This window comes from Narcine bancroftii, chromosome 8 (assembly GCF_036971445.1).
Source record: "Narcine bancroftii isolate sNarBan1 chromosome 8, sNarBan1.hap1, whole genome shotgun sequence".
Lineage (NCBI taxonomy): Eukaryota > Metazoa > Chordata > Chondrichthyes > Torpediniformes > Narcinidae > Narcine > Narcine bancroftii.
Window position 1 is genome coordinate 148,282,683 of NC_091476.1, and position 26,898 is coordinate 148,309,580.

Here is a 26,898-nt window from a genome sequence, read left to right on the forward strand (position 1 = left end):
GAAACTAGAACTGGGGGACACAGCCTCAAGATTCAGGGTAGTAGATTTGGGATGGAGATGAGGAGGAACTGCTTTTCCTATGGAATTCGCTGGCCATCAGAGTAGTGGAGGTGACCTCAGTAAATATATTGAAGACACGGTTGGATAGATTTCTACATAGTAGGGAAATCGGGGAAAAGGCAGTTAGGCCGGTGGAGATGAGCCTATCATCAGATCAGTCCCGACCTCATTGAATGGCGGAGCAGGCTCGACGGGCCGAATGACCGATCCCAGCTCCTATTTCTTATGTTCAACAGGCACTCTACCCCTCGGGGGCCTCACATCGCTCCTTTCAGATTTTCAGAGTTCTTTCCACATTCCCTGATTCAACTGTTTACATCCTCTGTTATTCTGTCCTTCTCCCACCCTGGCATGGAACTTCGTCCTTTGTTCTCTCCCGTTCCCAGGATTGCTAATCCGTTTGCCAGCTCGAATGTTATTTTATTTGGGGGGGGGGGGGGGGTGGTCTTTGATCTGTATATTTCCCCAATTTCTCTTTTCATTCCGTATTTCCAGCACACGGGGCGATTTTTGTTTTTGGAAATGCAACCTTATTCCCACGAATAAGGCAAATGCAGCCGTTTACTTCCAGGGAGAAGAAAGGCAAATCAGCCCTTTTGGAAAAGGATATTGTGGGAATCTGTGGCTTGAGATGCACAAACTGAACTGCAACTGACCCGAAGATTTGACGAGGGATCTGGGAGCCCCGGCTCGGAACCCTGACACAGACGGTGCAAGCTAAACATCATGGAACTTTATTCCAAAGAGGAGGAGAGACTCCCCCACCCCCCGGTCCGAAATTCCGGCGACAATGAACAATAAAACGTTCCTCTCTAAGTTGCGGGCGGTGTAAAACAGCCAGTATCGGGAGGATGCGTGTCCTAAAGTGGGGAGTGATCAGCGGGTTGATTAGGGACAGGGCAGCGAGACTCGACCAACAACAAAAGCGAAGCGGACAAGGATGAAATGCGAACGCACTGGACTGGGGCACGACTTCCCAACGCCGAGGGTCGACGCCCAGCTGGGAGATTTAATCGAGAGCCGTGCATGTGGAAGGCAGAAGTGGAAAACGGGGGTGGGGAACGGAATGTGCCCCCCCCCCCCCCCCTCCCTCCTCCTCTTCTCCCCGTTGTCTCTGCCTGTTCGCTGCGGCCACTTGGTGTTTGACTCCGCTGGTTAGTTGCACCCTCGCTTTGTCCAAGTCAAATTTCACCCCAAGCCATTGCAATCGGCAGATAAACGCGAGGGGGACAAGTCTCAATGTCAGCGGATTCCAAGTGGGAGGAATGAACGGATACATTGTACAAGAGAAGGTAAGGCTTCTGATCCGAAACTCGAGAAGGGGTTGGAGAAGATATCCCCCCCCCCCCACCCCGGACCACTGGAAAAGGCAACGTGCCTTGGAGCTCGTCGGTGAGGGGAAAGAAACTTTATTAAGATTGTATTTCCATCAGATTAACAACTGAGTGCGGAAGCCAGAAACCTTAACAAGAGAGGGATCTCCATTGGAATAGTTTAATTCCCGCCTTCGCTGTTTGCTCGCCAGGGGCTCATTGTCACGTCGGGGATCATTGAAATTGACGGTTGAACCGAAACCTTTCACTAGTTCTTCAAGAGACATGTAGATCCAGCATTTTCACTACTTTGGCTCTGGAGGGGTTGAGTGTGGCCTGCACTCTCATCGCAAGCCTCTCATCTCGTTTTATCATGATCTTTGGTGTTGCAGTGTAACTAATTTTATTGTGGAAAGGGTCTGAATTTCTGCCGAAAGCTCCCATAGGGGCATTTCCCTTCCACCTCAAATCCTTTGTATCCAGATATGACTCCAACACTCATTCATTCTTTGGATGACAGGTGGAATCATCACCTGTTTCCAATTTGCCCACTCCACCTTTTACACTCCTGAGCTTGTTCTTTTGAAACACACAAATGCTGTGCTCAAAATCCCCTCTGCCATCGGATTTTTGAAAGAACCACCTACCATCTCACTTTCTCTTCTTTTACACTAATATATTTATTTTTAAAAATCTAATTTATAGCAATATTTGCTCCTGTAATGTTGCCGTTAAACAATTGTCTGTGACAATAAATTCTTATTGTAAATAGAGAGAGGGAATGTAAGCTCCAAAAGTTAACAGTGTTGTAAGGGAACTGGAAAACAAGCCACAGGGAGGAATTTAATGGAAATGTTCAAAAAATAATTTTGACATCATCAGATGCAAAAAAAAAAGAACCAATCCACTGGGATATGACGGTTTTCAGCACGGGGCATTAAAAGAAATGAGGCCATTGCAAATGCGCCAAGAGGCAGGAAACTGGCCTTCTGGATAAAAATTTGTAATGCAATTCTGTTAGTTGGGAAGGGAAGGAGATCACCATGGAGCTGAGAGGGTAAGGGGCAGGGGGATGGGTTTCTGGGTTAAAAGTAGAGTGTATTGGAGAGAGACTTAACAAGTCGTGTGGTATTACTAGGGAGAGGAACAGAGTGAACGTTTCCCAGCAATGATCTTTCATCAACACAGATCAATTTTTATTAAAACATTGCCTGCCCCTCAATTCATGCTCTTAGTTTCCAGAGGCCTAATCATATTTTTCTTAAAAGTTGTCACAGAGAAGGTATCCACAGTACATTGTAATGTTTAACTATAGTGTATTACAGGACTGAAAATAGACCTTTCAGCCCTTCTAGTCCACGCTATTATTCTGCCTAATCTCACCGACCTGCAGCCATTCCATACCTTTCTCATCTACTTATCTGTCCAAATTTTTATTAAATGTTAAAATTAGGCCCACATTCACCACATCGGCTGGCAGCCCATTCCACTCTTTGTGTGAAGAAGGCCCCCGTCATATTCCCTTTTACCCCTTTCACCCTTAATCCATGTCCTTTGGTTTATATCTCATCTACACTCAGTGGGGGAAAAAAAGCCCACTTGCACTTACTCTATCTATACCCTCATCATTTTGTATACTTCTGTAAAATCTCCCCTCATTCTTCTACACTCCAGGGAATAAACTCCTAACTGGTTTCCTCTTTCCCTATATATCAATTCCTCAAGTCCTGGCAACATTCTTGTAAATCTTCTCTGCATTCTTTCAATTTTATTGATCTTTTCTATAGTTAGGTGACTAAACCTGCACACAATACTCCAAAATTGGCCTCACCAATGCCTTATACAACTTTATTCTAACATCCCAACTCCTGTACTCAATACTTTGATTTATGAAAGCCAATGTGCCAAAAGCTCTGTTTACAATCCTATGTGACACCACTTTCAGGGAATTATGTATCTGTTCCCAGATCCCTCAGTTCGACTGCACTTCTCAGTGCCCTACCATTTACCCTGCATATCCTACCTTGGTTTGTCCTTCCAAAATGCAACATCTCACACTTGTCTGCATTAAATTCCATTGGCCATTTTTCAGCCCATTTCCCCAGCTGATCCAGATCCCTCTGCAAGCTTTGAAAACCTTCCTCACTGTCCACAACTCCTCCAATCTGTGTCATCTGCAAACTTGCTGATCCAGTTATAGCATGTTATCATCTAGAATCCAGATCATTGATATAGATGACACACAACAATGGATCCAGCATTGATCCTTGAGGTGCACCACTAGTCACAGGCCTCCAGTCAGAGGCAATCATCCACTACCACACTTTGGCTTCTCCCACCATGTTGAATCCAGTTTACTACATCACCATGAATGCCGAGTGTCTGATCCTTCCTGACTTGTCAAAGGCCTTACTAAAGTCCATGTAAATAATATCTACAGCCTTTCCTAGAAACTCTGAAGATTTGTTAAATGGGACCTTTGATGCACAAATCCATGATGACTATTGCTAATCAGTCCCTGGCTTATCCAAATATTTGTATTATCTAATCAGTTAGAGCACCTTCCAATACTTTCCCTATTACTGATGTTAGGTTCACTGGCATATAATTTTCTTGGTTTTTTTGGGACCCTTTTTAAAACAACTGAACAATACCTTCAATCCTCAGGCACCTTACCCATGGCTAAGGAAAATTTAAGTAGATCTGCCAAGGCTTCTGCAATTTCTACACTAGCCTCCCTCAAGGTCCGAGGGAATACCTTGTCAGGCCCTGGGGAGTTCTCCACTTTATTCACTTCAAGACAGCAAGCACCTCCTCCTCTTTAATGTGTTCTATTATCCTCACTGCTTGTTTGTCTCACTTCCCTAGATTCTGTTTGTTTCTTGAGTAAATACAATTGCCAAAAAACCCATTTAAGATCTCCACCATCTCTCCTGGGTCCATGCATAGCTAACCATTCTGATCTTCGAGGACCAATTTTATCCATTGCTATCCTTTTGCTCTTAATATTTCTGTAGAAACCTTTAGGATTTTCTTTCACCTTGTCTGCCAAAGCAACCTCATGTTTTCTTTTAGTCCTTCTAATTTTCATCTTAAGTTTCTTCCTGCATTTTTTATACCCAAGTTCATAATTTGCTCCTTGTTGCCAATATTAGTTGTACATCTCTCTTCTTAATCGAGATCCCAGAAAAACTGAGGTCCTTTATGCCTGTTAACCTTGCCTTTAATCCTTACAGAAATCTCAAAATTTCACCTTTTGATGGTCTTCCATTTACCAATGCATCCTTGCCAGAAAACGACCGAGCCCAATCCATGCTTTTTAGATCCTTTCTCATTTTCTCCAGTTGGGAATCTCAATCCGAGGACTTGATTTTTAAAAGTTTCCTGACCTGGAAGGTTTTTGAGTTTCATCAGCAGGGTGTGCAACCTCCTTCTATTGCTGTGTTTGGCCCCATGAACTCTCCTCAGGATAGTTCAAGTAACCAGAGTCTTTCAGACACTTCTCTGCCTACTAGACTGAATGGCTTTGGGCCAAAAATTCTCATGATTCTCTTGGAGACCTAGGAGTACATGTGCATCATTCCTTGAGAGAGATCCAGGGGTAGGTGTACATAGTGGCTTGAGAGAGATCCAGGGGTATGTGTGCACAGTGGCTTGAGAGAGATTCTCGGGTATGTGTGCACAGTGGCTTGAGAGAGATCCAGGGGTATGTGTGTACAGTGGCTTGAGAGAGATCCAGGGGTATGTGTGCACAGTTGCTTGAGAGAGAGACTAAGGGGTATTTGTGCATAGTTGCTTGAGAGAGATCTAGGGGAATGCACATGTGTATAGTTCCTGAACAAGATCTAGGGGGTGCAAGTGTATAATTCCCTGCAATTGGCAACATAGGTAGACAGGATGGTAAAGAAGGAGCATGTGAGGGCATTGTGTACAGAAGTGGGGATGTCATGTTACAGCTGAACAAGACTTTAGTGAGATTGGATATAGAGCATCATTCGTGGTTCTGGTCACCCAGCTGTAGGAAAGATGTCACTAAACTGAAAAGGGTGCAGGAAATCTTCCTGATGATTTAACTGGGGCTGCAGGGCTTGAGTTACAAGAAGAATTTCTTTCCTGAAAGCTCTTGCTGGAACAGAACAGGGGGTAGAGTTTCAAGGGTCAGGTGAGAAGTACATAGACCATCTGGCCTGCAGAATGTAATCAAACCGGTCAATCTGGAGATGCTAGCCTGGAAGAGGATACGGACATTGGTTTGTTTATCTAGTCAGTGGTTTTAAGGAGGTAGGATTTGTGGTACTTCTCCATGTTTTAAGGTGCTACCTGTCAAAGTCTGCAATGGATACAGTCAAGAGGGAATCTCTTGTCTCTTGTGCAACTGTGAGCATAATGCTGGTCTTGAAGCCTTTCACCTGGAGTGAGTGAAGAAACACAGGAGGCAGTGGTAGATGTCATCATTGATGTTTCTCCAGAAGGTTTGAATCTGTTCAGCTCTTGAGCTGTGTTAACTTAGAAATTCTTTCAATAATGCTGTATTATTTCCCCTTAACCCTGTCCAGAAACTTTTCTCACCCCTCCATTCCCCATCCCTCAGTGCTTAGTTCATATCGATCTACGATCATCCTATCTTTAAGAATTGGGGTGGCGTGGTTAATACAACATTATTGGAGCACCAGCAATGGGGGTTTGAATCTAGTGCTTTCTGTAAGGAGTTTTCATGTTCTCCCTTTGTCTGTGGGTTTTCCCCAGGGGCTCTGTTTTCCTCCCAATGTTCAAAATGTACTTGTGGTGTGAGTCAATTGAGTGTAGTTGGGTGGCATGGGCTCAAGGGCCGAAAGGGGTTGCTACCGTGCTATATGTGTAAAAATCATGTGGCTTAACCTAGACTCTCAAAGACCCCTTATGCGTTTTTCTTTTGATTTAATCCCCTCAGCCTTGTTTCTGGTTGCAAGGGAACTGGGGAAAGAAAGAATGATGGGATTTTGAATGGGTGGAAGAAATGATGCTATTTTGGGTGGTTAATCATTTAATCTGTACACTTTGTAGCTGAGAGCATTTAAAGTGAGCACCTTGCAGAAAGTGAGGCAGATCCGCACCAGATGCCCAGCTCTGCGGGATCCAAACCAAGCCAGCCATGCTTCCTGTAACTCACACAAAAACAAATCAGTGGCACACCACGTCTTGTGTAAACAATATTTTTCATGCCACTGGCATACCGAGGGAGGGTTACACCCACTTGCACTAATTCCAAGGTATTTCTGTAATCTCCAGTCAAGAGCAAGCATAGGAATTTAAGTTTGACATCTTTTGGAAGATGTGTTTATTCATTGTTACCTACCCTGCCTGTGTGTGGCTTGGCCTCGAACTCTCTAAGTAACTTGTATTCTTATTTTGAGCTGTGTTCTGGTTCTAACTGAGGAGGATAGAACCTCTCAGTACCAAATCTGTCGAACCCCCTTAGAAACCTGTGTTTCAACAAGGTTCAACATCAAATTCCAATCAGTACAAATCCACCCCACTTGATCTTTCCTCACAAGGTATTGTTTCCATCCCAGGAATCAATCGTGGTAATTGCCTTCAATGAGGAATATTGAGTTAGATCTGGTTTCAATTTCCATCTGTCCTTTACCTGTTCTACCTTTTTGCCAAGTCCAACTTCTCCCAGTGGTCTCTGTCTCTCTACCTGTCACTCGTTGGTAAGTGAAACTAGACCATACAAACATTATTTCTACTTTATATAAGTTGTGTGTTTATCATATCATTCCTGCTTTTACTATATGTCAGTGTTATTTTAAGTTTTATGTGTATATCTGATATGATTTGGTAGGTTATTTTTTGAGGTCTGAGAATCCTCAAAAATTTTTCCCATAGAAATCACTGGGAATTGCTTCTTTGCTTTACGACATTTTGGCTTATGAAAGGTTCTGGAGGAATGCTCTGTACTAACTTTCTGAAGAGCAGGATTCTGTAGACCTCTCCACCTCTCCACTTGAACTACCAGTATCTTCCTATCACACTTCCTTACATTACTCTCTGACCAAGGTGGACATATTCAATGCAGGCATGATGTTTTCCTGGCATAGGCTTCTAGAATGAGGGTTCACAGTTCCAAATTGTGGGATAAAACATATAGAATTGAGATCAGGAGAAATGTCTTCGTTCGATCAACCAGTGCTACAGAAAGTGGCAGAAACTACTTTATTGAATAAATTCAGGAAGGAAGTAGATTTTTAGACATAAAAGACTTTAAAGGATTTTATAAGAGATTAGGAAATCCTAGCAAATTTTTAAAAACGTGTGGTGGAAAGTATGTTGACCAGCTGCATCATGGTCTGGTATGGGGACACCAATATCCCTAAGCGTAAAGCCCTCCAAAAGGTAGTGGGCATAGCCCAGGACATCATAGGCAAAACCCTCCCCACTATCGAGAACATCTACAGGAAACGCTGCCGTTGCGAGCAGCAGCAATCATCAAAGATCCAAACCACCCAGCACATGCTCTGTTCTCGCTGCTGCCATCAGGAAGAAGTTATAGGTGCCACAAGACTCGCACCACCAGGTTCAAGAGCAGCTTCTACCCCTCCACCATCAGACTCCAAATCAAACCAAATCAGGGACTCATTTAAGGACTCTTACCTGTGCACTTGATTAATTAAAAAAAAACTCTCTGCATTGCACAATTTATCTAAATTCGTTCTATTCACATTTCTTTGTTTACAGGTAGACGCTGTGTACAGTTCTTAATTGCGCTACCAAGAAGTGGTAATTCTGCCTCGCCTGTAGAAAAAGAATTTCGGGTTGTATGTGATGTCATGGATGTACTCTGAATATGATACTGAGATAGAGGAACAGCCATGATTGTATTAAAAGGCCCATAGCCATGCCTATTTTATGTGCTTGTAAATATTTCCATCTTGCAGTTATCCTTTAAAATGTTGCTTCCAAATACACCTCTAATCAACCTCTCTGACCTAATGGATTATTATGTGGTTGAGTTGATTATCTTTGTACAATAGGGTAAAATGTTTTAGGGAATTTTGCTTTGCTCAAACTACCATAAAAATTACTGACATTGGTCTGGATCAGCCATTCTCAACCTTTTTTTTATTATGGTCCCCTTGGACTCTGCTCAATGTTTGTAGGCCCCCTTTCCTGTGAAGCAGTCAAGTTTAGTAGGTTTTTTTCCATACTTTTCTACCATCAAATGCATAAAAGAAATTGTTACATGAGGTAAAAGCAAAGCTTTTACTTAAATGAAATGTGGCCCCCAGGGAGGCTGTGGAGCCCTTGTTGAGAATGGCTGGTCAAGAAGATAATCCTCAAGGTTAACACTTGAAATGTAGCAGTATTGCAGTTCGCAAGCCCCAACATTTCCTCTAAATTTCCCTCACTCTCCATCAATACTTTAATCCTACCTGTTTGCTTGTCAGCCCTAACATTTAATTAGGTGTGTTAATTTTTAAAAAAGTTAACTCTCCTCCTGATCCACCTAAATATAATGAGCTGTGTCAAAGTTCGACAGAAATGCAAACTGTGAGGGTAGTTTGAAATTGTCCTTCTGTCAAGCTGATAGATGCAAGGAGCAAAAGCACACTTACTTTTGCTATGTATATTTTAATAGTTGCACAGCAATTTTATTTTGCAGAAAACTAGACTGTGGTTCCAAATGCTAACATGGCCATTAAAGCAGGAAAGTCAAGTGTGCTTTAAGTATGACTTGTAAATTGATCTGTTACGTTGTGGAATGTGTAGTCTTCATTTGTAGTTGAGTTGTTGAACTACAGGTAATTAAACCCAATGTATATGCAAGGAAGTGAAGTTCTTTTTCTTTGGCTTGGCTTCGCAGACGAAGATTTATGGAGGGGGTAAAAGTCCACGTCAGCTGCAGGCTCGTTGGTGGCTGACAAGTCCGATGCGGGACAGGCAGACACGGTTGCAGCGGCTGCAGGGGAAAATTGGTTGGTTGGGGTTGGGTGTTGGGTTTTTCCTCCTTTGCCTTTTGTCAATGAGGTGGGCTCTGCGGTCTTCTTCAAAGGAGGTTGCTGCCCGCCAAACTGTGAGGCGCCAAGATGCACGGTTTGAGGCGATATCAGCCCACTGGCGGTGGTCAATGTGGCAGGCACCAAGAGATTTCTTTAGGCAGTCCTTGTACCTCTTCTTTGGTGCACCTCTGTCACGGTGGCCAGTGGAGAGCTCGCCATATAACACGATCTTGGGAAGGCGATGGTCCTCCATTCTGGAGACGTGACCCACCCAGCGCAGCTGGATCTTCAGCAGCGTGGACTCGATGCTGTCGACCTCTGCCATCTCGAGTACTTCGACGTTAGGGATGAAAGCGCTCCAATGGATGTTGAGAATGGAGCGGAGACAACGCTGGTGGAAGTGTTCTAGGAGCCATAGGTGATGCCGGTAGAGGACCCATGATTCGGAGCCGAACAGGAGTGTGGGTATGACAACGGCTCTGTATACGCTTATCTTTGTGAGGTTTTTCAGTTGGTTGTTTTTCCAGACTCTTTTGTGTAGTCTTCCAAAGGCACTATTTGCCTTGGCGAGTCTGTTGTCTATCTCATTGTCGATCCTTGCATCTGATGAAATGGTGCAGCCGAGATAGGTAAACTGGTTGACCGTTTTGAGTTTTGTGTGCCCGATGGAGATGTAGGGGGGCTGGTAGTCATGGTGGGGAGCTGGCTGATGGAGGACCTCAGTTTTCTTCAGGCTGACTTCCAGGCCAAACATTTTGGCAGTTTCCGCAAAGCAGGACGTCAAGCGCTGAAGAGCTGGCTCTGAATGGGCAACTAAAGCGGCATCGTCTGCAAAGAGTAGTTCACGGACAAGTTTCTCTTGTGTCTTGGTGTGAGCTTGCAGGCGCCTCAGATTGAAGAGACTGCCATCCGTGCGGTACCGGATGTAAACAGCGTCTTCATTGTTGGCGTCTTTCATGGCTTGGTTCAGCATCATGCTGAAGAAGATTGAAAAGAGGGTTGGTGCGAGAACACAGCCTTGCTTCACGGCATTGTTAAGGGAGAAGGGTTCAGAGAGCTCATTGCTGTATCTGACCCGACCTTGTTGGTTTTCGTGCAGTTGGATAATCATATGCAAGGAAGTGAAGTCTCGCATTATGAAATCAGCACTTCAAATGGAAACAACTTTGCCGTGTTATATTGTTATCCTTTCGCCACTAATGGCGATGTACTCTCTGAAAGCAATTTGTTGTGGCATTGGAGTAGGTTCAGAGAAGATTCACAAGAATGACTCCTGGAATGCAGGGAATGTTTGACAGCTCTTGGACTGTACTCCTTGGGGTTCAGAAGAATGAGCGGGGATCTCATGGAAGCATTTTGAATGCTGAAAGGCCTAGACAGAGTAGATGTGGCAAAATTGTTTCTCACGGTAGGGGAGTGAAGGACAAGAGGGCACAACTTAAGGATTGAAGTGCACCTATTTAAAACAGATGTGGAGTAATTTCTTTAGTCAGTGATTGGTGAACCTCTGGAATCAGCTGTGGAGGTCAAAGTCATTGGGTGTATTTAAGGCAGAGATTGATAGGTTTCTGAACAGTCAGGGTATCAAAGGTTATGGGGCGAAGATAGGGGAGTGGAGAAATAAATCAGCTCATGATGGAATGGCAGAGCAGACTCGATGAGCTGAATGGCCTACTTCTCCTATATCTTGTAGTCATATGGAAAGGGAAACTTAGACAATGCTAAGTTTATAAAAAAGTTGCATTATTAAAGTGGATATGGGAATTTCTTCGGGAAGAATTGGAATGTTGATCGAGATTTTAAATCTAAAATTGATGGTCACTGCCAGATAATGTTACCTAAACTGTTGAGTTTGTTCTCAGGATTGATGTAAGCTATAATGGTTTTATTTGCAAAAAAAAAGTATACAAGTCCCCTAGGACTTATCTAGCAATGGAACAATGGATTTGATATTCCCAATTTGGCTTGCGTCTTCAGAATGACTTTCTGGCGATCTACTCTGGTTGATGAATGACTGGTTACAGATATGTAACTGGTAATGAGAACAAGTATTTCCCACATATTAAAGCAAAAGGATGGTTTTTTTCACTGATGACTTTGGCACAACTACGGATTGAGCAGCTCCTGTAATATTTTAACTTTATGATTTCTGAGATATTGTCATGGGATTCTTGGCCAGCAGCAGCAATGGTATAGTTTTTTTTTAACAAGTCAGCCCTCTATCTCTACTTAACACAGATTATAAGATAATAGCTAAACTATTAGCAAACAGATTGGCCGACTGTGTACCTAAAATAGTAAAACTAGATCAAACTGGATTTATTAAGAAAAGACGAACAACGGACAATATCTGTAAGTTCATTAACTTAATTCATGCAGTACAAGGAAACAAGACGCCAACAGTGGCAGTTGCCTTAGACACAGAGAAAGCCTTTGACAGAGTAGAATGGAATTATTTATTCAAAGTACTATAGAGGTTCAACCTACCAGAGAAATATTTTAATTGGATTAAAGCATTATATAAGGGACCATTGGCGAAGGTGACAGTAAATGGATATATATCAAACCAATTTAAATTAAGCAGGTCAACTAGGCAGGGATATCCACTATCTCCCTCACTGTTCGCATTAGCTATAGAATCACTGGCAGAACAGAAAATAAAATAAGAGGGATAAAAATAAAAGAGAAGGAATATAAATTCAGTCTATTTGCAGATGACATCATAGTATACGTAACAGAACCAGAAATATCAATAAAAGAATTACATAGGAAATTGAAGGAATATGGAAAAGTATTGGGGTACAAGATCAACGCAAATAAAAGTGAAGCAATGCCAATGAATAATGCGGATTTCACAAAGTTTAAGAAAGAATCACCATTTAGATGGCAAACACAAGCAATCCGATACCTTGGTATACAACTAGATAATAATCGAGGCCATCTATACAAACTAAATTATCAGCCATTAACGAAAAAATTACAAGACGACTTAGAACGTTGGAAAGACTTACCACTAACACTGATTGGAAGGGTAAATTGCATTAAAATGAATATCTTCCCAAGGATAAAATACCTATTCCAATCATTACCAATTCACCTAACAGAGAAATTCTTCAAGGAGCTAAAGAAAATAATAAGGAAATTCTTATAGAAAGGGGGGAAACCGAGGATAGCGCTAGATAAATTAACAGAACGGTACAAACAAGGGGGCTTTCAGCTACCAAACTTTAAGAATTATTATAGAGCAGCACAATTAAGATACCTATCAGATTTTTATCAAACAAGGGAAAAACCAGATTGGACCAGATTAGAGCTAGATAAAATAGGGGAGAAGGTACCTAAACATATACTATATAAGTGGGATGAAAAGCTGGTGCAACATAGAAATTCACCAGTACTGCACCATCTGCTCAACATTTGGAAGAAGATTCACGTAGAAAGGAATAAAAGAAATGATCAACTACCAAAATTAATATTGACGCAAAATCAACTAATCCCTTTCACAATAGATAACCTTTCCTTTAGAGAATGGGAGAGAAAAAGGATCAAAAGAATAGAAAATTGTTTTTCGGGAAATAAATTATTATCTTTTGAACAAATGAAGTGAACATATGGAATAACTCATGGTACAATGTTTGCATACCACCAACTGAAAACCTACTTGAAGGACAAATTGGGAAGTAGACTGAGATTACCAGAAGGAAGCAATTTTGAATATGTGATTACAGACGCAATGATAATTAAAAGATTTATAACAAACATGTACATCAAACTGAAAGAGAAAGAGAATGAGGAAACGAGCTGTAAACCCAAACAAAAATGGGAACAAGATCTAAACATAAAGATAAAGAATGAAACATGGGAAAAGCTATGCTCCGAAACTATGAGAAAAACAATAAAAACGAGGTTACACATGATACAATATAGTTGGTTACACAGGCTATACACCACGCCCCAAAAGTTAAATAAATGGGACCCAACAGTATCAGACAGATGTTTTCGCTGTAAGAAGGAAATGGGAACAACAGTACATGCAATTTGGGCATGTGAGAAAGTGGAAAAGTTTTGGGAAGATCTAAACGAGGTATTAAATAAAATCACAAAAAGCAACATACCAAAAAATCCAGAGATCTTTCTTCTAAGTAATATAAGAAGTAAAGAACTTGGACTCAATTTGGATGGAGCACAAAAAAGATTTATTATGGTAGCCTTAGCTGCAGCAAAAAAATGTATTATGTCAACCTGGAAATGAGAAGATAGCCTGAGAATACAGCAATGGTACATAGAAATGAATAAATGTATTTCATTGGAAAAAATAACATATAATTTAAGAAATAACATCACAGTATTTGAACAAATTTGGGAACCGTATATGGAACACAACAGAGAAGTCCTACCGCGGACCTCCACTGCCTAAAATGACAGAATGAGAAGAAAACGAAATGAACTGACCCAGTGTGTAAAAGTAGAAGACACAAATTTCTTGTTTATTTTCATTGTGTGATGACATTGTTTAATGGGTTTAATGTATCATATAGGTTGAACGTTGAGTGGGTGGGGAGGTGGGGTGAAGGAGGGAGGAAAAGGAGGGGGGGGGGAAAGGGGTGAAAATGACACTGTGTATATTCAAGAGGGAAATGTTTGTGTGTATTTTGGTCAATATGGTTCATAGTGTGAAAAATAAAACAAATAAAAAAACAAGTCAGCCCTTGCACTGAGACTTGTGGGAAGTAACAGGAAAGAAAGACCAAACAAGTAGGAAGAAAGGGGGGGGGGGGGGTTGAATAAGTTTCTTGAAACATGATATCAGGTGGTGGCAGAAACAAAAGAGGAAATTCCAGAGAGAACACCCCAGGCAGCTAGTGGTACCAGTAACAATGGTGGGCGGGGGTAAGGAAAGTAAATGGGGAGTCTGTCATCTGATGAGTGCACTATTTGAATGGGGAGATGAGGGTGAAAATGTGAGGCTAGAGGATGTGAGAATTGACTGGGAAGAGAATGAAAATGTGGGATTTAGTGGAGAAACAGAATATGTACCTTTACTTTGACAACCTGGATATGTCAATAATAATAAAAAAAGAAATGGATGTAGAAGTAGACTCAAGCCTGCTCAATAATATGGGCTTTGACTTAATTTTCCTGCTTGCCCTGCATATTCTTTGACATTTGTATAATATAAATGACCTGGTTGAGAAGAACAGTCAATTTGTAGACAGCATGAACATTTGGAAAGAAAGTTATCTAAGGCACCAGGTTTTTTTTTTCAGCTGTGGTCCCTTTAAGACTCTGCTCAAAATTTATGGCCCCCCCCCCCTTCCTGTGAAACAGTCAAGTTTAGTTGGTTTCTTTGTACTTCTCTCCTACCAACTGCATAAAATATATGGTAAGATTTCTGTCCCTTCACCCCCTTTAGATGTGTTGCAGCCCCAAGGGGGGGTGGGGGGGTGAATGATCCCCATTGAGAATGGCTGGCCTTGGGACGGGGATCAGCTGGTGGCAGAAGGAATTTATTCCAACTAAGGTTAAGGTAATGCACTTTGGGAGGTCAAGGTGGGGTGGCACAGTTGGTGAGGTGGTTAGCACAATGCCTTTACAGCACCAGCAATTGGGACCGGGGTTTGAATCCAGCGCTATATCTAGGGTACGTTCTCCTCGGGCTTGTGTGGATTTTCCCCAGAGGCTCTAGTTTCTTCCCACCGTGCATAAATGTACTGGGGGAATGTAGGTCAATAGGTGTAATTGGGCAGCATGGGTTCATGGGCCAAAATAGCCTGTTACCGTGCTGTATGTCTAAATTTAAAAAAAAAATCTGTGGTAGGACATGTAGTGTAAATGGCAGGGATGTTAGAAGTAATGATATACAGAGAGACCCTGGGGTGCTCCCTGAAAGTGGAGACACGGGTGGATAGGGTTGTGAAAAAGGTCGTTAGTGTGCTTGTCTTCATAACAAGGAGTTGAGTATAATAGTGAGCTGATGTAGAAACTGAGCAGGTCAGGCAGCATCCATGGGTAGAAATAGTTAACGTTTAGACTCAGGAAAGGGTCCCATCCCAAAATATTGTCTGATTGTTTCTACCCACTGAGTTCTTTCCGCAGTTCATTGTTTAAGATTCCAGCAACTGCATATTTTGTTTGTCCATTGAGTGGAAGATTTGGGACTCCAAGTGCAGTTGTACCAAACCCTGGTTAGTCTGTGGTTTGAGTCTTGGGTACAGTTCTGATTGCCACACTATAGCAAGGATATGGTGTTGCTGGAGAAAATGCCAAAGAGATTCACCAGTGTGTTGCCTGGAATCGAGGACTGTACTTGTCAGGGGGGATTGGACAGGCTGAGTTTATTCTCATTGGTAATTTACTGAGCTGCTCTTCCTCAAGGTGTGTAATGTGGAAGAGAAGGGATCCCCTTGGGGAAAGGGGACGTATGGTAACCAGAAAGGTTTTCACTCCTGGCACTGGGTGAGCAGAAATGTAATATTTACCAGCAATGTCCAAACTCGAGATGGCAGAGGCCGACAGCATCGAATCCACGCTGCTGAAGATCCAACTGCGCTGGGTGGGTCACGTCTCCAGAATGGAGGACCATTGCCTTCCCAAGATCGTGTTATATGGCGAGCTCTCCACTGGCCACCGTGACAGAGGTGCACCAAAGAAGAGGTACAAGGACTGCCTAAAGAAATCTCTTGGTGCCTGCCACATTGACCACCGCCAGTGGGCTGATATCGCCTCAAACCGTGCATCTTGGCGCCTCACAGTTTGGCGGGCAGCAACCTCCTTTGAAGAAGACCGCAGAGCCCACCTCACTGACAAAAGACAAAGGAGGAAAAACCCAACACCCAACCCCAACCCACCAATTTTCCGCTGCAACCGTGTCCCGCATCGGACTTGTCAGCCATAAACGAGCCTGCAGCTGACGTGGACATTTACCCCCTCCATAAATCTTCGTCTGCGAAGCCAAGCCAAAGAAAGAGATTGGTTCAAATTCTGATAAAGGAACAGCATTTTAGCACACCATTGTGCTCTCGAGCCCTCAAATACATCTGCAATCACTTTTTTCTTTCACAGTGACTAATTATAGTCATTATTAATGATTCTGTTTGGCTGTGCTTTTGTTATGAAGTCTGTTCTTGAACCTTTTGATCTCTGTACAGTGATTTCCTTGCTTCTAAGTGGGCAACATACACTGTGATCAATTGGAACCATACATATCCAGACTTTTGGATTTAAAACATTTCATATAAAGGGATAAGTGTTGGAGAAGCCCAGAGGGGGCTAAAAGCAACATCTCGCAGGGAACCAATGGACTACATCTTATGGACTTGAAGAAAGTGGCTGCAGAGATAGTTCAGATTTATTGTCAAAGAACATACATTAAATCACATACAACCCTGAGATTCTTCTTCATGCGGGCAAGGCAGGATTAACACACATTGGTAGTGCAAAGATAAACCTAAACAAATAATGCAAACAAACTGTGCAATGTAGAGAGAAAAAAAAATCAATAAGGTGGAAAAGAAAGACTCCTTAATTAGGTCCCTGATTGAGTTTGTTGTTGAGGAGTCTGATGGTGGAGGGGGAGCAGTTGTTCCTGAACTCGGTGGTGCGAGTCTTGTGGCACCTATACAACCTTCCTGATGGTAGCAACAAGAACAAAGCATGTGCTAGGTGGTGTGGATCCTTGATGATTGCTGCTGCTCTCCGACGGCAGCGTTCCATGTAATTTTCTCAATGGTGGGGAGGGTTTTGCCTGGGATGTCCTGGCTGTGTCCACTACCTTTTGCAGAGCTTTATGCTCTGGTGTATTGGTGTCCCCATACCTTGATGCCAGTCAGCACATTTAATCTATTGGATGAAATTTTTTGTAATTTGCTAAACCCTCCAGAGGTAGCAGAAATTGAATGATTTCCAATGTGATCCCCTTGTTCAAAAAAAAGGAGAAAGGCAAAGGCCTCAAAGCTATAGGCCATTAGTTTAACAGTCATTATTGGTGAAGTATTATAATCAGTAATCAAAATAAATTGCTAATTATTTAGGAAAGTTAAGTAGAATTAAACCTAGTAATGAAAGTTGATGAAAGATGAATCATATTTGACAGATTTACTTGAATTCTTTGAGGATGTGACAGAGGGGAACTGGTATATAGATTTCTAATAGGCATTTGTCAAGGAGGCACTTAAGAGGCTAGTGCATCAATAGAAAGCCCATCGAGGAAGTGCATTGGAACGGATTGAAACCTGGCTGTCTCATTGCAAACATTTGTAATGCATGGGTCCTTTGTAGACTGGGACAAAGTAACTGGTGGAGCATCTCGAGGATCAGATTTTCGCTGTTTGCATTAATGACCTAGAGGAAGGAATCATATTTGAGGTTTCCAAGTTAGCAGATGTCACCAAGATTGGCGGAAGGGCGTGTTGAGATGAGGGTACTGTGTTTCTGAAATGGTGCATTAGCTACTTTCCCAAACAATAGAACCATTCAGCAAGGAACAGGCCATCCAACTTCATCCTGTTTTATACCCCTCCCATCCACTCCTCCTCTCCAATCCTTGTGCAGGGCACATCCCGACTGGCATGTCTTTGTGACAGGCATTGAATCCCGAGGACTTCACTTTACACCTACGACTGTGTGGCTCGGTACAATAACACCATCTACAAATTTGCCGACGATACCACGGTAGAGGGTTGTGTAAAGGAAGGGGATGAGTCGGCATACAGGATGGAGATTGAATACTTGGCTGAATAGTGCACCAACCATTACACTCAATGTCACTAAAACTAAGGATCTAATTGCTTTCAGGAAAGGAAAGCCAGAGGTGTACGATCCAATGATCATTGGGGGATCAGAGGTGGAGAGGGTGAGCAAATTTAAGTTCTTGGGAGTCACTATCTCAGAGGATCTTTCCTGGACCTAACACACTAAGGGCATTGTGAAGAAAGCACATCTACTTCCTCAGGAGTTTGCGGAGGTTTGGTATGACACCAGAAACCCTAGCAAATTTCTACAGAGGTGTGGTGGAAAGTGTGCTGACCGGCTGCATCACAGTCTGGTATGGGAACACCAATACCCTTGAGCATAAAGATCTCCAAAATGTAATGGACACAACCCAGGATGTCACAGGCAAGACCCTCCCACTATTGAGTACATCTATAGGGAACGCTCCTGTCGGAGCGATCATCAAAGACCCGCACCATTCAGCACATGTTCTGTTCTCGCTGCTGCCATCAGGAAAGAAGTATAGGTGACACAAGACTCGTACCACCACCAGGTTCAGGAACCTACCCCTCCACCATCAGACTCCTCAATGACAAACTCAATCAGAGACTCATTTAAGGATTCTTGTGCATTTTATTTTGTTCTCTTTGTTGAGAAAGTGTCAAGTTTGGTGGGTTCAAAAAAGATACGAGTCTGGACACAAGGGTTTGCAATCAAACTTAACTTTATTAACACAATTAATAAAAGAGCTGAGTTGGGCGGCTGTCTACATTTTGCTTGTACTTTGATGAAGGGCTCAAGTCTGAAACGTTGGTTTTGTACCTTTATTTTTCCTATATAAAGGACACTTTAACCTGCTGAGTTTTTCCAGCATTGTGTTTTAATTCAGTAAGTTGCAGTTTTTCTGAATCGAATGCTTTTGATAGGTTTCAATATTTATTAAAATATTACAGATACTGTATATTCCTGAGCCTGGCCCTTCAGCACATTTCTCTGTATCCAAAGTAATTTTCATCATTCTTATTCCATTCACCCCCACCCCCCCCCCCCCATCCCCACCAAATTTGTTTGACAATGACGTTTTTATTGGCTTGTTTCTGCATGAATGAAGTTAGTCATTTGTAACCATGTAATTTGTCATGTGAGCATTTGAAGATTGTAAGGACTGCTGTGATTCAGAAAAAAAACCTTTCATTTTAAAAGCAGAACTGGGCAAGAAATCAAATGGGGATAATATTTGTTAATGTGTGTAATTTGCTTCTTTGTATATTTAAGAAGTTTCTCTTTTATTTTAAGCAAACTTAAAACAATCAAAATGATGACCACGGAAAACAACCCAGTCACAGGGAACCATACAAACTTCAGCCAACCTGGTGTTCACTCTCCTGGTAAAGCATCAAGAGCAAAATGTAAATCCAGAGATGATAAAAGTGTTAAAGGAAAACTTAATATGAGATCTCCTGCTGGTCTTTTCATTGTATTGGGCCTGTTCATTGTCTTGGTGGGGATTGCAATTGCAGTTGTTGGCTATTGGCCACATAAACACAATTCTCAGGCCTCCAGGATTCATCAACGAATGAACAGTAGTGAAATGGCTGCTGAGGTTCAACATGGAAAGGTGAGGCTTCGGTCCCAACCCACGCAGATGAATGAGAAGCTGAAACTAATTGGTCCGCTGATTATGGGCACTGGATTATTTGTATTCATCTGTGCAAACACAGTGTTGCATGAAAATCGGGATAGGGAAACGAAACTTTTAGCACAGGGCAAGGTTAATTCCACAACTGGCCAGACTTGCAGTGAGAACAAAGAACCAGAAAGGATCGGGCAGGATGGTGCTCCACCTGCCACCGAAAGCAGCTTGAGATGTTTTGATCAGTGCTGTGCCCTTGAGGAAGGCTGCAGAGCAACTCGTGGTCACAAATGTCCCCTGAGTGCAGAAAAATGTGTGGATCGGCGCGGATCTGCTCAACACAACACGACTGCACAGTTGTTGCATCACAAAAGACCTTCCCCTTCCATCTCCCTTTGTAGTATGGAATTGGGTTCCTGCACCTCCAGCGAAGAAAACCTTAATGTTGGTTTGAATTGCGGCAATGACCCCTCAGTAGCCACCTCTGTGGTATTACCAGTTATTAAGGTCAACAACTGCATCATTGACACTCCAATTGTTAGCGGCATGGTCAAAGACGTTGAACCCGGGCAGCCAGTGGTCATGATGTCCACCGAAGACTTGGGAGAGCCACGGAACCATGGGTACATTCGCTCTGGCAGTATTCGCAGTGTTGATGGTGCTCCGACTATTATGGAACGCCCCTCACCCTTCTCTAACACATTCATTGAGAAGTTATTGTCCTCAGAAATGACCAGGAAAGCATACGGTTCGGAGATGCAGCTTCACATGTTATGTGGTTACTCCAAGTCATTTGACCTTGGGAAGAATGCAAACCAACTTGGTGAACAAAAAAAAGAAGGGCAGCATAGGAGTTGGCCCCGCTTGGATTGCAGTTACATAAAAAAGTATCTGAAGCTGGATAACAGAGAAGACAGTGTGGACAGATTGCTTGAACAGATTGAACGCGAGTCTGCAGGCGAGGAGCAGAACTTTCAAGAGCAAAGGAATTGAAGAATATGGTGGCTGTAAATTGGTTGCAAGATGCAGAAATGTGAAATGGTTTAAAATATTTATCCACACAGCAATTTCTGAAAAAATCCATCTGTTGTGGTCAACTGAAAATGGTTAAATTTAGACACACAGCACATTAACAGGCCCTTCCAGCCCACAAGTCCATGCCAGCCAAATACACCAATTTACCTACAACTCTGGTATGTTTTGAAGGGTGGGAGAAAACCCACACAGTCACTGGGAGAAAGTACAAACTTCTTACCGACGGTGCCGGATTTAAACCCAGGTCTCTGACTCTGTAAAAGCGTAGCGTTAACCGTCCTGCCCAATAACAGATGGGGAATGGTTTGCAAAAATATTGCCCCTACTTTGATTGTTGTAATCAACTGTAACAAGCAACGTTAGTGTTCTGCAAAAACTCTTCCCCACTCCTGATTGGGTGGACTTGCTAGACAAATAATTCAGGACTATAAAAGTTTTCCTGTTCTTAGCTTGCCCCTATGTAGTCTCTCGTCCTTTTTGGCCATCCCACATCGTTGTCTCGTGTCTTTGTCTCCATGCTACCTCTATGTACATCCTGAGTAGATACATCTCCTCAAATATCTCTCAATGCTTTCCTTAAATTGTGAAGAAGAAAGAACTTACCGCTGAAACAATGCTCAAATAATGTACTCCTTGGACATAATGTCACTGGACAACAATTTTTTTCAAAAGGTTTGCTTCGTGGAAAAAAAAGGCAATTTCAGATTTGCTGTATCATGTGGGAAGTTGAAGAAACATTATTGAATTTAGCCTGTTTAATCGCATAATGATGCTGACACATTGCGTGAGTTCAACTGACACAAAATTGTTTTGCCGCTGATTTTTGTTTGTACTCAGCATCCGGTGCCTCTTGTTACTGACATGGTCAAAGACATTGATGGATTCTAGTTGCCCTGATGCCACTTTTCCATGGTCGCAGTCTCCTGGTGAATCCTTTCACCGTGTTCGTCACTGACTGCACCAAGGATCAGCAGGGAAGACGTCCAAGTGTGAATGCAAAAAAATGACTTTTCAATAATGTTGCACTTCATGGTTTTTATGCTTGAAGCACGTTAAAAATATGATAGGAAATCATAAAAATAGGTTATATCTTTTTAAAAAAACTGTATGTGATAGGAAAATGTTATGGTGATCAGCAGCCCAAAATCCATAACATACACCCAAAATCCATAACATACACCCAAAATCCTTAAACAGCTCAGAAAGCTAAATTTTCGTTATCCAGTGTTTTTTTTTGCCCCTTCTCAGCTACTTTAGTTTTTATGAACTCTTATCAATCCACAAATCAACTATTTGTATATCTGCATTAATGTTAGAATTCTCTATTGATGCTATGTCTAATTTTGGTTCTATCTCTTCCAAGCCAAATGAACACTCTGCTCAATACTTTGTTGTAATAAAAACTCAAGCTATTTAATGCATTTTGATCTTTCTCACATTAACCTCCATTTTATTTCCATTAATCATTGATCCCATTAACTCATCTTTATTAGCATAATCCTGTCTCCCTCCCCCCCCCCCACCCCCTCTTCCAAAGCTAATGTGTTCATCTATAGTTTTGTGCTTCCACAAACACCCTTTTTCTATTTTCATGGAAACACCCTCCATCTCCGCAGTCAGATCTTGGCATTGTCTTGGCATCACATCCTTAATCACTCAACTCTTCCTTGCCAATTTTCCCAAATTCTAAAGCCTCCTCAAAACTTACTCAATGTTCAAGTTGCTTATATTGATGGCATAAGATAAATACATGCAGTCATTACAGGAATAAGAATATTTTGTTATTGCTATAAGATTAATGAAAACTTTTTTGTCACTTGCTTCACTTTGGATGAGTGAAAAGTCCAAGCATCCATGTCAATTGAAACTGTTCAAGTATTTGAAATAAGTTGATGTTTCTTCTAACATTTAATACAAGGGATGGAAATGGATTCCTTTCTTACACAGAAATGTTTCATGTAGAGGCTCTGCTCAAAGAATGTGATGGTATTTTCAAAGGTAAGGTCTATTATTTGGAAATGGACCTTCAGAGTATAAGTTCCAGCACCAAATCCCAATGTATTTAAAAACAACTTTGGCCATAATTTTGGGTATGTATAACTGGTTACATTAACTGCTTAACTATCATCAGGTTAAATATTATGTCTGTTAGTTCATGTTATTTGAGAACAAATTAAAGACATGCCAACCCTGAAGAAGGTTCCCACCTCTCTTTGGGAGTTCAGTGAGTCTCTCTCACTGCTCCCCTCCATGATCCTTGTTGCTCTACAACCAGGTGATCACCCAGATCACTTCCACAGCCATGTTTTCTTCCTGCCCACCATCTTGGGCCACATGGCTTCCAGTTCTATTTCCAGACCTCTCAGTTTGGTCCCAGCAAGGATCCCAGGTTCTTGCGCCCCATTGACTGCTTCTCCCGCCAGATTCTAACCCTTGTCCCCGTGAGCAGATACCAGCTGGCTATTGGTCTTTCTTTGCCACAGCTCTGCGCCTCACTCTCCACATCCTGCTACGGTCCTCTCCGATACTTCTTCCTCTGATGGATCCACGACTGCAACTGGTGGCTTGTCACCTCTCGTGCATCCAGGGAGAATCAGCTTGCCCCCTCTCCAGCTGTGGTCCACCTCCTTTTCTTTCAGCTGCTGGATCTACCTGCCCCTCGACTTCTCCCACCACACCCTAATTATCCTTGCTCCCTCACACCCAATGTTTTATTCTCCACATTTTTCTGTCACCTCCAACAGGATCTTCCCCCCCCCCACCCCACAGACACATCTTCCTCCCTCCTCCGTTTTCTACAGGGATCACTCTGTCTGCTCGTCCCTCCTCATTAGTTGCCCCATCCTCAATACTTTTCCCTTGCTACAATTCAGGGCCCCGTACAGTCTTTCCAACTGAGGAAATACTCCACCTGCAAATATCTAGGGCCTATTCAGTGCATATGGTGCTCCTGGGAGGCTGGGCACATATTGGGAATCAATTTATTGCCTCAACAGCCAGGATCTCCCTGTAGCCAGCCATTTTAATTCCACTTCCTATTCCCATACTGACACATTTGTCCATGGCCCATTGTACTGCCAAGCTGAGGTCATGTGCAAATTAGAATACAGTTTTTTGGTTTGACAGTCTTAACCAGTAGGCATCTACAACCAATTTCCTGTAACTTTCCCTTTGTTTTCCCTGATATCTGGCCCATTCTTCCTTCTGGTCATCACCCACACCTTCCTTACTTTAGTTCTCCAGCCCCTTCCCTTCTAGAGAAGTCATTCTCAACCTTTTTTCAGTTATGGCCTCCTTAGGAAACTACTCAAAGTTTATGTGTCTCCTTCCCTCTAAAGCAGAGATGTTTAGTTGGTTTCTCCTACCGACTTCATTAAAAAAAAATCAAAATATTTGTTAGTGAGGTGGAAAAAAAAGGCTTTTACTAAAGTTGGGGTTGGGGGGGGGGCAATGTGGTCTCTGTTGGGAATAACTGCACTACTGCCCTCTGCCTCTTCCACCTATCACCTCCCTAGCTTATCTTCCACCCCGCCTCTCAGCTAGCTCATGCTCCTCCCCCTCCCCCACTGTTTTATTTGAGCTTCTGCCCTCTTCCCAGCTCTGATGAAGGCTTTGGCTGAAACACGTATCATCTGTTGTCTGACCTGTGTTCTTCCTGCATTTTGTGTGTTGCAATATTTCCAGTGAATCCTCATTTACATATCTCCAGTTGAGTTTCATTAAAATGTATCCATTTGTATGACCAACATTTTTTATTTTTCTGTGGCTGAGATATTTATTCAATAACAAAACTTTATTTTAACCCATCCAATTGAAATACTTGGAGCATTATCAAAATCTTCTATATTGCACAGAAAAATGATCTGATCCAATAACCAATCATGTGAGCCAACTGCATTCAATTTCTTATTTATTGTAGTTTGGGCAGAGCTTTAAAGTCCTCACTGTTTTTTTGGGCAACATTTGTTCAGTGAGCCAGTCTTTTCTGCTTCATATTATTGCCAGATCACATGGTCAGGATGGGGAATGTTGTGTACTTGCTGTAAGGGAGGGATATCATAGAGTTTGTTTTCAGCAATTGTACTAGAAAGAGGCATCTTCTGCAAAGAGTGAGAATTTAAATTAAAATCTTGGTTCACTTGTAAATCACTAATCTTCTGTTAACTTTTCACCCTTCCTTTTTATGATCCTCAATAGCAAAGATGGTACCAGACACTAGTATATCTTATGGATGTGAAGTGACATTTTTAAAATTGGGTACTGAGAATAAAAGTGAAACAAGGCATTCATTATCAAATAGTACATATTTTATTGTCTTTTGCTGTAAAACTGTGATTATATAACAGAAACACAATGGTACTACAATATTCCTAATCACTTGCTTTAAATATAAAAGCCTTGATGCTCTTTAAGTTTATGGTTGGACTCTAGTAAACAGAGGAGCAAAGATTTATAGCTAGTGGGTATGGCATCTTTTGGGCAACATACACCAACGAGAGTGCAGGTATCCATTAATATTTCCAACATCTCCCCACTACCCTGGATTTCTTCAGTGTTCCACTGTGGTTAAGTTAGAAGAATGCCTTCTTGGAACTTCAGGTATGTGGGTTGACTTTTGTTTAATGCAGAAGAAAACAATCATACTTCAATTGGCCTTGCCAATAAGTTTAATGCTAACGAACTCTGTTGTTAAATGGCAATGCAAATGCAGACTTTGACCATGCCAAGGTTTCTGATGTTTGTCTACCAGACTTTCATCTCAGAGAGGTGGTCTCTGTGGGCAGATGAGGAAAATAAATCCGATGGTGTATTAACACATTTAGCTACAAATAGATGAAGTGGATGTACTACATGGCCACAATGCAAGGCAAATGCAAGACAATGTGCCTGGCTTGGAAAATAGTAGAGTAGTTGGGTAAAAACAAAGTCCATCCATAATCAAAATAATCACTTAATGTGGGAAAATATCATTTTCTCATCATGGAATCAAAGATTTCTTCTGGCACAAGAGGCAATGGGCTCTTCAATTCTGTCCTGACCTTTGAGGGGGTAATCCAGTCCTGATCTTTTGCCTCCAGATTATTGTCCTTCAGGCACCTCAACTAATTCCCTTTTAAAAGTCTTGATTAATGCTGTTTGACAACCTCTTAAATTAATGGATTTTTAAAAAGTAAATAAAAAAAAATCCTTTATCTTTTGCCTAGAAATTTATGTTCCCTTGTCCATAAACTTAAATGAGCAACTTCTTAAGAGTGACCTCCCATGTCTCAAATGTCTTCAATTCATACAATTGAAAAATACTGTAATTTATTTTAGCAACTTTAATACAATTAGTATTTTTATATTAAATGCTTTAAAATAATTTCAATATTTTTCTAAGTCTGTTGTATGAATTTCTTGTCTCAGGTAATTATCAATGATTTTCCAAAATAAATTGTAAAAGGTGCAACTTTTACAGGATCAATGAACTATCCACCAGGAGCTGACAGTCTGAGTAGATTGGGCAGGCTGTACTGTGCATGATGACTAATCTGGTCCCTTTTCTTACTGATGCCTTATGATTTTATAAATCCTTTAAGGTCCTCCTTTAGCTTTGCAGATTCCGGGGTAAAATGTCCCAACCTCTTTTAATAATTTAAACCTACCAATCCCAGTTCCATTTCCATGAATTTTTTCTGCATCCTTTCCAGCTTTAATGACATCTTTCCTATAGTTGGGTGACCAAAACTGCACTCAGTATTCTCACCAACATCTTGTCGAATTGTAACATGCCATTCCTGCTCCTGTACACTATGGCTCAACTGCTGTAGCAAGCATGCCAAATGTCCTCTTCACCACTTAATAATATTTTAAATACTTGGCCCCTTCACCCCACAAGCCCATGCTGTCCAATTACATTCAATTAACTTACAACCCCCGTATATTTTGGAGGGTGAGAGGAAACCAAAGCCCCTGGGGAAAACCCATGCAAACACGGGGGTGAACGTACAAACTCCTTACAGACAGCGTGGGATTCGAACTGTGGTTGCTGGCACTGTGACAGCATTAAGTTAACAATGCCACCCTAATGTCCACGTACGTTGCCACTTTCATGGAACTATACTTCAGATGTGTGTTCTACAACACTAGCCAGGACCATCCTATTCACTGTGCAAGTCCTGCCTGGTTT

At 42.0% G+C, this 26,898-nt stretch overlaps 1 protein-coding gene across 1 annotated transcript; it reads left to right on the plus strand.

Annotated features, from left to right (window-relative positions):
• Positions 1-1,180: 1,180 nt before the first annotated feature.
• Positions 1,181-25,082, plus strand: LOC138741348 (transmembrane protein 200A-like). Its single transcript, XM_069895262.1, has 2 exons — positions 1,181-1,352; positions 19,358-25,082. The coding sequence occupies exon 2, from the start codon at positions 19,377-19,379 to the stop codon at positions 20,685-20,687; it is 1,311 nt and encodes a 436-aa protein (XP_069751363.1). The 5' UTR covers positions 1,181-1,352; positions 19,358-19,376; the 3' UTR covers positions 20,688-25,082.
• The last annotated feature ends 1,816 nt before the right edge of the window (positions 25,083-26,898 follow it).